This window comes from Grammomys surdaster, unplaced genomic scaffold (assembly GCF_004785775.1).
Source record: "Grammomys surdaster isolate TR1022 unplaced genomic scaffold, NIH_TR_1.0 271, whole genome shotgun sequence".
Taxonomy (NCBI): Eukaryota; Metazoa; Chordata; class Mammalia; order Rodentia; family Muridae; genus Grammomys; species Grammomys surdaster.
Window position 1 is genome coordinate 9361736 of NW_021604712.1, and position 12496 is coordinate 9374231.

Here is a 12496-nt window from a genome sequence, read left to right on the forward strand (position 1 = left end):
AATCCAAAAGCCCGAGAGGCCTAGGTGTTGGTACTGGGCTTGGCTTGCACAGGCCCGGGGTAGAATCTCCAGCAACCCTTAAAAAATCCAGGCACATGACTGTGATGTGTAACAGATACAATAAGGAGAGGAAAACTGTTGTTTTTAAAACACTTTTCTCCTGCTACTGACTCTCAGGGTTCTCAGGACAGCAGCACACAGTCAGGAGTGCTTGTGGGGCTGGGTGGACCCAGGATTAGATTTGGCCAAGAGAGGAGGTTTTGAAGCTTAATTTCAGGGCAAGGTCAAGACCCAATGCAATCTATTTTCCTCTTAATTAGACCAAGATGGAAATGGAGGGCAATGTTACAGTACACCACCAGCTGCAAATGAAGATAGATGAGGCTCAGTCAATGACCTCTTTATTCAGTGGAGTGTCCCCTGCTACTCACAGAGGTAGTGCTTGACCTATATGCACAGATAGCGGTATCAGGCGTGGCGTCATAATAGCTGGACTTGAGCTTCAGAAAAGGGGACAAGTTCTCTCTGACACATCATGGCTGACAGAAACATTTTTCAAGTACTACCTGTCAACTTCCTTTTCAGAGACCCCAAATCATGTCCTGATCATGAAGCAAAGTTACCACACTGAGATGACAGAGGCCCTGTACGCCTTTAGTTACTTCTATCACAAAGAGGCTAGCTAGCTGGCAGCAGGTTTACAGATCAGAAGGAAGTTACACAGCTATCTCAATGTCGTCTTTTGTACAGACAGGAAAACTGAAAGTGAGCACCAAAAGGGCTTTGAACTCATAGTCCCCACACTACAACGTCCCAAATGCGGGGAATGCAGGCACATGCCTTCACAGCTGGCTTCTAAGTTGCCTTGCAAATCACATTTCTTTGTGAAAAACAGAAATCAGGGAGCGAAGGAAACAAGACTATTAAGCTTGCTATGGGCATGGCAAACTTGGCGTTTAGGGACCTGGATTCTGAGACACGGAGGCTATCCCTTCACGCCAGGGTGTGCTCTGGGAAAACTCTTCTAAAATCATTGCCAAGCACTTTAAATTTCTGCAACACATAGTCTATGATAACAGTGAATGTTATTTGGGCTTCCTCAAGGGTCACCAGAGCGCCTCTCCCAGCCCACCAGGAGCACCCGCACCTTTATGCCCAGCTCCGTTGACTTTCCAGTCGTTTGCCTTCAGATGGGCTGGCCGTGACGTCTTCACTAGCAGGTGCTGCACATCCCGCCAGGTCAACTGGTTGCTGCAATGACATAGCAGAGACCATTGGAGTCACTGGTGCTGACTGGGCAAGACTTTCCAAGGAGGTATGGGAGGCAGCCCAAAGCTCAGCTTGCACACCTCCATAAGGGTTCGCTTTGCAACAACGGCTTCCAGCAACTGGACCCTGAGCTGAAAGAGTTCTAAGAGTCTTAAAATTTAGAGGCACGAGAAACCCAGTCCGACCACCACACTAGCCTGAGTTCATAACAGGCATTTTGGAGGTGGAGAAAAGAGAACTTTAAGGTTACTGAAAACGCTTATCAAGTGCATGGAGCAATTCTGTCACCACGCATAAGGGTATGCTAAGCTGGGCTCCATTCTAAGGGCAAGCCGGGCTGCAGGCTGTAGGGATTCTAAACATACAACACTTCTTCTCAGTGTACACAGAAATGTGCCATCCAAGAACGCATGGCCTCCAGTGTCAATCGAATACTCAATTTCTAGGATTTTTAAACACCTCTGAAATCGGGCTCCATCATTCTGCTGCCCATCTAATTGCTTAGCACCCAGCGATGAGCCTGGGTTACACTATCTGGGAGGGCTAAGTTTGGTCCTGGCTATTCTTATTGTCACTTCCAATTCGAAATAGCTTCTAGGGTAAAAGGCCACCACACCACCTGTGCAACGTCTAAGATATATAAATGTTAGTATGGTAGCACTCAGAGTCTTTCAGGGACAATTTTATACTCCACAGAGTCCCAGATTTGTATTTGTTGAAAATTGTGTTTTTCATAACTATCACCGAGTAGAGAAAAGCAGAAAATGAAACCCCTACTCCTGTCTTCTCTTCTGCATTAGTTGTCATGGAATCTGGATATCTGAACACAGAAGCCTTCTGCAAGGGATGCTTTAAATAGAGTCCATGCAACAGCTACATCAGACTCACCACGAGCAGGAATATGTCTTTTGCAATGTGAGACTAACAGCTGGGTGAAAAGCTTAACATACACGTTCACGGGTCCACCCGCAGCGGAACCAAGAAATACCTATAAATGCTTTATTAAATGGATATGTATCTAAAGTATCTTTTGATCGGAATATTAGCTAAGGACAAATGAGCACCCCTTTATCCCCTCCATTCTATCTTTCCAGAACCGTTGAAATGCGAATGACCAAGATAGTCCTCAGGACTGTCCCAGGAGCTTACTCTATGTCCATGTCTGTCTGTTACGGATGCTTGCCTGTGCTACACGTGCTCCTACAGCAGAGGTGAGCCCAGGACTGGGGGACTCAAGTGCCACCTGGAAGAGCAGCTGCTAGTAAGAATGGCTTTGTGTGAGGAAATCCACTCGGCCCTGGCTGCCACCTTAGCTAGACCATGTCTGCTCAGGCCCAGAGTAATGCACACATTTTCAGATGCCTCAAGTGTGGGCTAAAGCAACCCATAGACTTTAATTTACCATCTTCATCATTAAATACAGTTCAGGGACGTTAGGTACAGTCACACTGATGGACAACCATCTTCACCCTCTAAAACCACCCCAGAACTTTTCATCTCTCCAAACTGAAACACCATCAAACACCAAGTCTCCATGCAGCTTTCCCCACCCCTGCCAATCACCCACAATCACTCTGCCTTCTAGTCCTATACACGTGGCTTTTAAAAGGCATCTATTAGAAAATAAACAACAACAACAATAATTATAACAATAATAATAAATTTGTCTTATCTCACTTAGGACAGCATCTTCAAGGTTCATCCCCACTAAACATGTACTAGTTTCCTTTTTCTTTCTTCCTTTTTTTTTATTGGTTTGTTTTTTGAGTCAGGGTTTCTCTGTGTTGTTTCTCTATCTTGGCTGACCTAGAACTTACTCCATAGACCAGGCTGGCCTTGAACTTGCAAAGATCTGCCTGCCTCTGCCTCCAAAGTGCTGGGATTAAAGGTGTGTGCCACCACTGCACAGTGAGTTTCTCCCCTTTTTGATGGTGACTAATACTCTGCTTCATGGATTGATCACATTTTGCTTATTGAGTCATTCCCATGGACACCTCTGTTCTTGTTGTTCTGCCTGCTTGCTCTCCCCACTACCCTCTCACCCCTGTCTCACCACATCCATCTACCCAGTCTCCAGGTTCCTGTCCGGACATAGGCTGCTCAGATGTCCTCTCCTGATCCTCTGTCTACTCCCTCATGAGGTTCCAGAGGCCATCCTTAGGCCTAGAGAAAGATTCTGAGGCCCTAAGTCACCCCAGGCCAACTCCTGGGGTGTGGTCAAGGGGTCAGGCTTCTGAGTTCAAACAGAGATGATATGGCTGTGGTCCTTGTTGACTACATGATGTGGGAAATAATCTTTTTTTTTCCTTTCCCTTTCAGGGATGTCTGAGATATAGTGAGTGTTTAAAGTAGATTTCTCCTTCCTCCTTTCTGTACAGAAATTGAACTTGGGACTTGACCCATTCTAGAGAAGCATTCTATAGCCCTAGTCCAGAGGTGGGTGGGATATTTGGAATTTGCACTAAGCTAGGGAGAAGTCTTAGATTGCCTGCTGACCTCATTCTTATCTTCTGAAGTCCACAGATCCTTCCATCTCCACTGGAGTGTCTTCCTCTAGGATAGTGGATCTCAACCTTCCAAATGCTGTGACCCTTTAATACAGTTCCTCATGTTGTGGTGACCTCCAGCCATAAACTTATTTCATTGCTACTCCAGAACTATAATTTTGCTACTGTTCTCAATCACAATGTAAACATCTGATGTATGACCCTGTAGGGGTTGCAACCCACAGGTTGAGAACCACTGTCCTAGGACCATCATCTATGATGCTAAGAGAAGAGAGAAGGCAATGCAGAGACAATGCTGCCCGGACCTGTTGGGCACTGCAGTCTCCAAGTGTCCTAAACTCAGCCTGAGTCCCTAGACACCATTTTCGCTACCCTAGACCAATAAATCCAGAAATTTCTAAGTAAATTCTCCCTTAAGTGAGGTTTGCTTGAACTATACCTGCAAATCTCTGACCTGTTGTTAGTTTCCTCTGGTTCACAGGCACGTTTCCTGGGGAAACTGGTCATGAAGCACGGTGTGTTTTCTATTTAGGTCTGACTAACAAAATTCCTTGCATGCTTTCAATAAGGAATGAAGGAAAATAGAGAGTGATGAATTGCTAAGTATGAGAATGCAACTTTCCACACAAGTAACTAATTACTGCAGAGCCCCAGGACACAGAAGCTAATATTTGGGGGGGAGGGATATTTAGCTGTTTTTGTGAAATTGGTAGCATTTGAGTATTTTGGTCTTTAGCTGAGTGGAAATCAGCACGCAAGCATAATTACAAGGATTTACACATCTCAAATATTCTCTCTGAATCACTTAAAAACTCATCTAAAACAACGGATTACTGCAAATGTTGGGTTGTTATGTGACAGTTGCTGTCTAAACTGTTTCTGACTCCACAATTGTACACAAGGTGTTTTTATTTGGATGGGGAATGTCTCCTCATAGACTCACAAGTTTGAATACTTGGTCTCTGGCTGATGGCATTGATTTTTAAGGGGGAAGGCTCTGGAACCTTTCATAGAATGAGTCTGCCAGCAAGAAATAGGTCACTGGAGGTTGTAAGGATAGACCTTAAAGGTTATAGTTTAAGCCTGGTCTAAAAGTATTCCTTGATCTGCCAAGAAGTAAAAAGCTGTGCCATAGGCCATTGTCACCACAGAGCCCAGGTTTCCATGACTTCTACACCATGATGAACCATATCCCTTCAAACTGTGAGCCAAATGAATCTCTTGTCACACTGATGAAAAAAATGACTCATATTCTGACTCATTCATACATTTATAACTCCAGATTTCGTGAGACTTAGAAAGTTGGTCCCTTGTCATTGTCAGTTTAGGAAGCAAGGTTCAGGGAAAAAGAAGAAGCCTAGGGCACAGTTTGGGTGCATGGTTATGAACGGAGAGCTCAGACACATGAGCACAGTTTGGGTTCATAGTTATGAGTGGAGAGCTCCAGCTCACATAGCTCCTGAGGTCCTACAAAGAGGAACAGACAATAGGCATTATGCAGAGAAGAAACCACTTCGAGAACGGCCTAAAAAAGGTAGGAAATTCTGACATAGACCACAGCACAGTTAAACACCCATGACATCATGTTAAATGAAATATACCAAAACCACAAAGGACAGAACAGGCAGGGCATCCTCATCCAAAATGCTAAAGGGTATTACAGATTCTGTACTTTGGAGTATCTGCATAGACTTCATGAGTCCAATGTCTTTAACCTGAAAAATCCAAAGTCCAAAACTCCTCCAGACACTTTCTGAGTGTGATGTCAGCACTAAGAAACATTCAGGTTTTTGGAACACTTTGGATGTGGGGTTTTAGGATTAGAAATGTGTGGTGTGAACTGTATGGTTCTGTTACATGAGTTACTTAAGAGTCATCAAGTTCATAGACAGGAAGCAGCATGGTTGTTAGTGGCTGAAGGAGAGGAAGTATTATGGGCTGGATCCTGGATTGTAGCACATGAGTCCTAAGCCCTGCTCCTCAGAACATAACTTGTATTTCAAAATAGGGCTTAAGAAAGGATAATTCAGGCCAATGAGGTCATTGGTAAGCAGCAATTGGAGGTGTCCAATAGCAAGCCAAGGAGATACCAATCCTATTGTCGCAACAGTCTAGCAGGAACTCTGAGGTCACACATTCCTACTGTATAAACAACTTTCTATGGCAGCCGAGGCAGACCAATACAGAGACTTAATGTTTAATGGTGACAAGACTTCAGTTGGGGAAGGTGACAAAATTCTGGTGATTGTCAGTGATGGGTACATGGCAATGGAACTGGGCTTTCTGTAGCTGAACTTGTCATTTAAAATTTTCAGGATGCTAGGTCTGACGTGAGGTATGTGCCACCAGTGTAGAGACACCTTTTCAAAGGAAAAGAAGAAAGGTTGGAACTTACTTTGCTTCTAGAGCCAAGGCAATGATGCCAGCCACCATGGGGGCTGAGACTGATGTCCCAGTGTGGCCGTCGGTGCAGCGCTGACGCAGATCCGTGGTGACCTGTATGAAAGAGAGATGTGTGAAGCAGGATGCTGGAGAGACCAGTTCCCTCTGAGAATACTGAGGCCTCTGGCATGCTGCCAACTGGAGAGAATGACTTTGGGTGCCAATGACAGGAAAGGCATGAGACAAACCTGTTGTCTGGCTCTTCCAGGCTTTGCACTTACATGCAAAACTGCAGCCATGCTATAGCACAGTCAAATCTCCCAGAGTGAAAATAGAGAGGCGCAGCAGGCCAGACAAGTATCTAGGAGCACAGGGTACGCTTTTATAAGGGGTCAACTCAGCTGATTCCTGAAGACCACTGAAGCCTGTGCAGACAAGTGGGCAAGGTGAGATGCAATGGATTCTCTGCTGGCCCTTCTTCCTGCATGGCACCATGAGATGCACGAAATCTGATCTCACCCAAAGAGCTAAGCTCAATGACCCAGGACTTCATGGGTGCTGAAAACCTGGGTCCTGAAGTGTTCAGGAGCCCAGATGGTGTTTCTACTTTTAGCTGGAAGGTAAGGATCGGGACTGGGGACAGACATCCCTCCCAGAGGAATCCGAAGTGCTCTTGCCAGCACATGGCCTGATGAGCCGGGCAAGAGGCTGCTGGTCTTTGGGGGAAGTCATGGCTGACTCCATCAACTGGGATTCTGCCTATCTTCATCTGAGTGGCTCCAGGAAGATGGGATACTGACTCAAGGACCTCACAATTGCTTAACCTGACTTATACCTCCCCTGGGAGGATGAAGGGGGGGGATAGGGATAGGTCATAGGATCAACACATGGGGTCAGTTGTATTGGGTGAGAACATTGTCCCTGTAACTTTTGCTCCTGGTTTTAATTCTATGTACTCTGCACGTGGAATCAAGGTTGCTAACCTTAAATCAGAAAGATTATTCTGAATTATCCAGCTGGCCCCAAGAGAATCAGAAGGCTGTAAAGGTGGAAGAGGAGAGTGGAAAAATCTGCTGGAGAGGTGAGGCATGTGAAGATTTCAGCTATCAGGGCTGGCTTTAAGGAGCTGGGGAGACCCAGACCAAGGATGTAGGGAAAGAGAGACTAAAAACAAGAATGCTCTTCATCCAACAGCCCACAAGGGAACGGGGACCTGAGTCAGAAGCTGAATCATGTTTAGTTTACATAAGCATGGACCTCCCCAGAGACGCCAGAATGCCAGAGGCTCTCCCGACACCTTTCCCTCAGCCTGTGCATCTGGAGCTGAGAGCCAAGAGAGGCTGCTCCGTTTCTGAGCCACAAGTTGGGGAGATGGCTGTTTGTACAGCCTTACGATGCTAAGCTCCTGGACTTGTTAGGGTGGCAACAGGAAACTAGCTCACCCACCCACTTGCTGTGTAACTCATGGGACCATTTTATGGGATCCTTGAGAATGAATTTCCCCAGCAGTAACAACGGGATCCTTCCACACAGAGAGTGTTTCTCTGTCATGCCGTAGCTAGACAGAAGAGGGGTGTCTAGTCTGAGCCATACATTCATGGGAAGAAACTGACTGGTATTTTTGCAGAAACCAGCTTCCTTGATGTACACAGTAGGACTAAACCACCTTGAGGGAAAGAAGAAGGGCAGCCCAGGAGAGACTTCTGGCTCCCCAGCACCCCTTTTCTATCCCAACAGGGCACCTACTTCCAGTTAACTGTGTGCCAGCGAGGCTCAAGACTGACTCTCCAGCCTCAGGGGAGAGAGTTTAGGGGAAGAATGGAGCTCCTGTGAGGGAGCTGAAACAAGGTGGACAGAGGTCTCCCAAGTCCCAGGGTCCTGCTTGGAACTCTGCGTATGGTTGCCCCTCAGTTTCTAGTCCCCAAGGCTGTAAGTGAAGTTTTTATCTCTGATCATGAGCCATGCCCCTTCTTGAGGAGTCACTCAGCTCAGGTGGATGCTGCAGCTCCACTCAAGGGGCTGGAGCTTTGACTGACATTAGAGCTCACTTGAACTCAAGACTGGGATGCACCCACCTCTTGAGCGCTTGCTCAGCGGCTTACAGAACACCTCTGGGGCCTCAAGCAAATATTAGGTTCCAGTAATCAGACGAAAATAGTCATCATGCTCAGGGCAGAGTCCCAAGGACAGCGGCTCTGACACTCAAGTTTGTCTCCCCCCTCTCCTAACTATGTCTTCCTTATCCGTAATATTGCTCGGAGGAGGGTTTTTTTTTTTTTTTAAAAAAAAGAAGGAATTAAAGCAAGATGTGGTGGTGCATGACTGTAATTTCATCATTGAAATGCAAAGGCAGGAAGAACAGGAGGAGTTCAAGTTAAGGCCTTTACTATACAGTTAGTAAATTCAAATCCAGTCTGGACTACATAGGATCATCTTTTTAACAAGTGTGTGTGTGTGTGTGTGTGTGTGTGTGTGTAGGGGGATTAAAGTATTTCTGATGTGTGCACATTGAAGCATGATCGGTAGTAAACAAAGCCACAGGTCCCACGTCCAGTGCTGAGTATCACTGAGAATGCAGCTGAGGACAGACCCCAGTACAATGTGTCAAATTATGCCTACTTCCACTTGTATCCATTTAGCCAGTAGGCCTTTGTTGGGTTTCAGCCCAAGCATCTGTTTAATAAAGCTTCAACGAGCCCATGCTTAAGTGAATAGGACATGGCAGAGTCTCAACTGCCCATCCCAGGGCTGGGTGACCCTGCAGGATGGGAAAGAGACACTTAAATTAACACCTTTATGAGCCAGCCTGGGCCACTGCCAGGCCTGCAACATGATGGTGTGGCTGACTTTCCATGTGTGCATAGCAAGCAGGGTACAGGAAGCCTGGGTACCCCTCACAGGGGGGAAGATGTAAAAATAAACTTGAAAGTAATTTCTAAAGATGTGTCTAAGCAGCAAAGGGAATGAAAAGATTCTGGTGAGTGTTAAAACCAAACCACGCCTGGCCGGCTCTACAGACTCATTCTAAAAACAACTACACACTAACTTAATGACTATGCATTTGAATTCTGCATTAATTTAAAGTGGAAACAACCCCTCTTTTAAGTACAGGAAAATATGTATAGAAGGAAGAAGCACAACTTCCATCCATGTACTAAAACAGTTACCATTTGAAAGAGAAGTCAGTGGCTCAGTAGTGGAGTTCCTGCCTACCATGGGTTTAATCACCACAAAGAAGAATAAAAGAAAAATGAGTCACTGCAGTGAGCAAAGCTGGCAAACCCTGTGGCTTTACTTCCAAGTGTCTAGGGTATGTCCCTTGGCAGAGGAGAAGCCTAGAATGCTTGGGTTTCCAGAATGTTTCAGCATAAAACCAAAGCTTTCTATTTTATGCATCAGAGTAGGACTGGTCAACTGGACTCTGGGATGTGACCACAGAATTTCAGAGAGCTAAAAGGAGATATGATGGCAATGAACCCCACTCTTAAATGACATTTTTAGGTCTCTAAAGTCAGAGAGGGTTTAATTGGCATTTCTGGGCACAGATGAGTCAAACATCTTAAGTTAAATAGTTAACTCTGAGGCCGGCTGCCAAGGCACTGGGGTTGACCTCCTTCATAGAGGGATTAGGCTGGGACCTGAGATCCAACAAAATCTGGTCTTGGCCAAACTGGCTTTTGGGGAAAGGAAGCCTTAGACCTTACAAGAGAACTTACAATCTTCCGTTCGTAGAAGGCCCCGCTGCTGTAGGTGGTAGCCAAGGTGGAAGAGCATTCCTCCAGGTACCAGGGTTTGTGGCCGTTCTCAGTGGTGCTGCTCACGGAGATGGTGTAGATGCTGTTGGTGTAGCCATCACAGGAGCAGTGGTCCCCTTCTCTCCCACCATTCCCGGAGGCCCAGACAAAAATGGAGCCCAGACCTTGGCGGCCCTACATGGAAGCAAGAACAGATGTTACCATCTGTAGTGGGACACCATGGAAGCATCTCACACCAGTCTGCAATGTTCCTCCACAGGGCTGAGAAGGTTGCCCTGAGACCACATGGGTCCTGCCCAAGGGTTCTATTGGGTTTCAGATGAGCTGTTTGGCTGTTAACAGTGTTAAGACCACAGATGCTCATGATCCTGGCAAAGATGGGTCAAAAGATCCCTCTGACTGTCATGGGGCAATCTAGACCCCAGTGCAAAGTCTCTAATTCCTATTACCATAGCTGATGACCAAGGGGACTAAGTGTAAGACCAAGGTTAGAAACACACAATGGCAGAATTGAGAACTGTTTAAGTTTTATGGGTCACAGGAGCTGGTTTTGAGAGAGAAGTGCATTGATTTCCTGAAACAGTTTTAGAGATCAGCTTCGTGGAGGGTCAGCTCATTTTTGAAGAGGGGTGAAGGGGGAGAGGAGAAATTGTGCCTTCTGGGTGAGACTGAATAGATAAACACGATCCTGTTCTACAACACTGTTTACCTATCGATGTCCCTCTAGAGTTCCTTGAGGTGGTCAGATGTCAGCACCAACCCAAGCTGGTGACTTCACTTGTTCATCAGGTACATGAACCAGAGAAAGCTCATGACAATGGCAGATCAGGCAGGTTCCCACAGCTCTGTTCTATACTACGCCCATGGGATCAATGGTTTCTGACTGAACTTCCTGTCATCCTAGCCACAGACACTAGTTAATGATTAGCTCATGGAAGACTAGATTAAGTCCCTCCCAACAGCTGGACCCAGGGACACTGCACAACAGGAATTGGACCTCCCAGTCTCTTAACATAGGGAGGGGACTGACATTGAATCCAAGCAACTGCTCAGTTTAAAGATGTCTTTCAAGCAGATTTATAACCCAATCCATCTATATCCCTTCTCAGAGTGCCAATCTTCCCTTGGGGAAGTTGGACCACCTGCTCTGGAAGCCGTGGGACACTCTCTTTTGTAGACTAAAGAGACTTCAGTTCTAGGCTAAGGCTTCCAACAAAACCCACAGGGAGTTTCCTGGTGCTCCTGTAGCCCAGATACATTAGGTTGGCTCATTCACTTTGCTTTCTGCATCTCCAAAACAGGTGTGTCTGAATGCTCAAGAGCCTACCACAAAGGTTAGCTATACCTCACAACAAAAGTAAACTTCTGGGGCTGGAGAAATGGCTCAGCAGTTTAGAGCACTTGTTGTTCTTGCAGAGGTCCTAGGTTCAATTCCCAGCACCCACTGGGTGGCTCACAATCATCTATAACTCTTGTTCCAGTAGATCTGATGCCCTCTTCTGACCTCTGCAAGTACTAGGCAGGCATGGGGTATATATACACGCATGAAGGAAAAACATTAATACACACACACACATCTAAAAGAAGAAATTCTAAGAAATAGGTTAACTTTTAAAAGAAAGGCACAAAACAAGAAAGTGGGTGTGTCTGTGAATTGGGTCATGCCCCATGTCACGACAATGGATCACACAGGTGCAGAGAAGCTAGGTGTGGAGAAGGCGTCTGTGCCATTGGAGTTTGTGCAAGTACTCTATCATGAGGTTACATCATGATGCAATGGCCTAATGATGGCTTTCTCAGAGGATATCCTAGCATAAAGCAAAGCAAGACTATAATTAGCTGTTGGAAAAGATTAATCAGAGCCAGTTGAAAGTGACTAAAATCCAAATAAAAGGTCATTTAGCCCATCAGAGCCTATCTACTCCTTAGGAGAATCATGGACAAGATAATGTCACTCTCAACCCTGCACCTCATAGAAACCTGTTGATACAATGTTCTTTTTGTTTTGTTTTGTTTTGTTTTTTCGAGACAGGGTTTCTCTGTATAGCCCGGGCTGTCCTGGAACTCACTCTGTAGGCCAGGCTGGCCTGGAACTCAGAAATCCACCTACCTTCTGCCTCCCAAGTGCTGGGATTAAAGGCGTGCGTGCGCCATAACTGCCTGGAGATACAATGTTCTTATTTCACAAAGTTCAACAATCATATTATCCTGGAAATATACAGAACAGCTTAAATAGTGCTCTAGACTCAATGTGTGAACACCGAGCCACAAAAGAATCATGTACAAATGTCTTTGGGCCGGGCGGTGGTGGTGCATGCCTTTAATCCCAGCACTTGGGAGGCAGAGGCAGGCGGATTTCTGAGTTCGAGAGTTCGAGACTAGCCTGGTCTACAGAGTGAGTTCCAGGGCAGACAGGACTACACAGAGAAACCCTGTCTCGAAGAAAAACAAAAAAACAAACAAAAAAAACCACGTCTTTGGGCCTAGCAGGTGGGTGGTCTGTCAGTTAACTGTCTAGCACTGTAACAAACATGAAGTCAAGTTACAGAGAGAGGTGGGGGGAAGAGAGGGAAGGAGAGAGAG

General features: G+C 45.9%; 1 protein-coding gene across 1 annotated transcript in view; it reads right to left on the reverse strand.

Moving 5' to 3' along the window:
• Pcsk6 (proprotein convertase subtilisin/kexin type 6) overlaps positions 1-12496 on the reverse strand; it is a 183895-nt gene that overhangs the window by 80746 nt on the left and 90653 nt on the right. Inside the window, exons 8-10 of the mRNA XM_028776685.1 lie at positions 9875-10087; positions 6172-6272; positions 1148-1251 (exon numbers count right to left, since the gene is read on the reverse strand). Of these exons, the coding sequence (XP_028632518.1) occupies positions 1148-1251; positions 6172-6272; positions 9875-10087 (418 nt within the window). The remainder of the gene's footprint in view (positions 1-1147; positions 1252-6171; positions 6273-9874; positions 10088-12496) is intronic.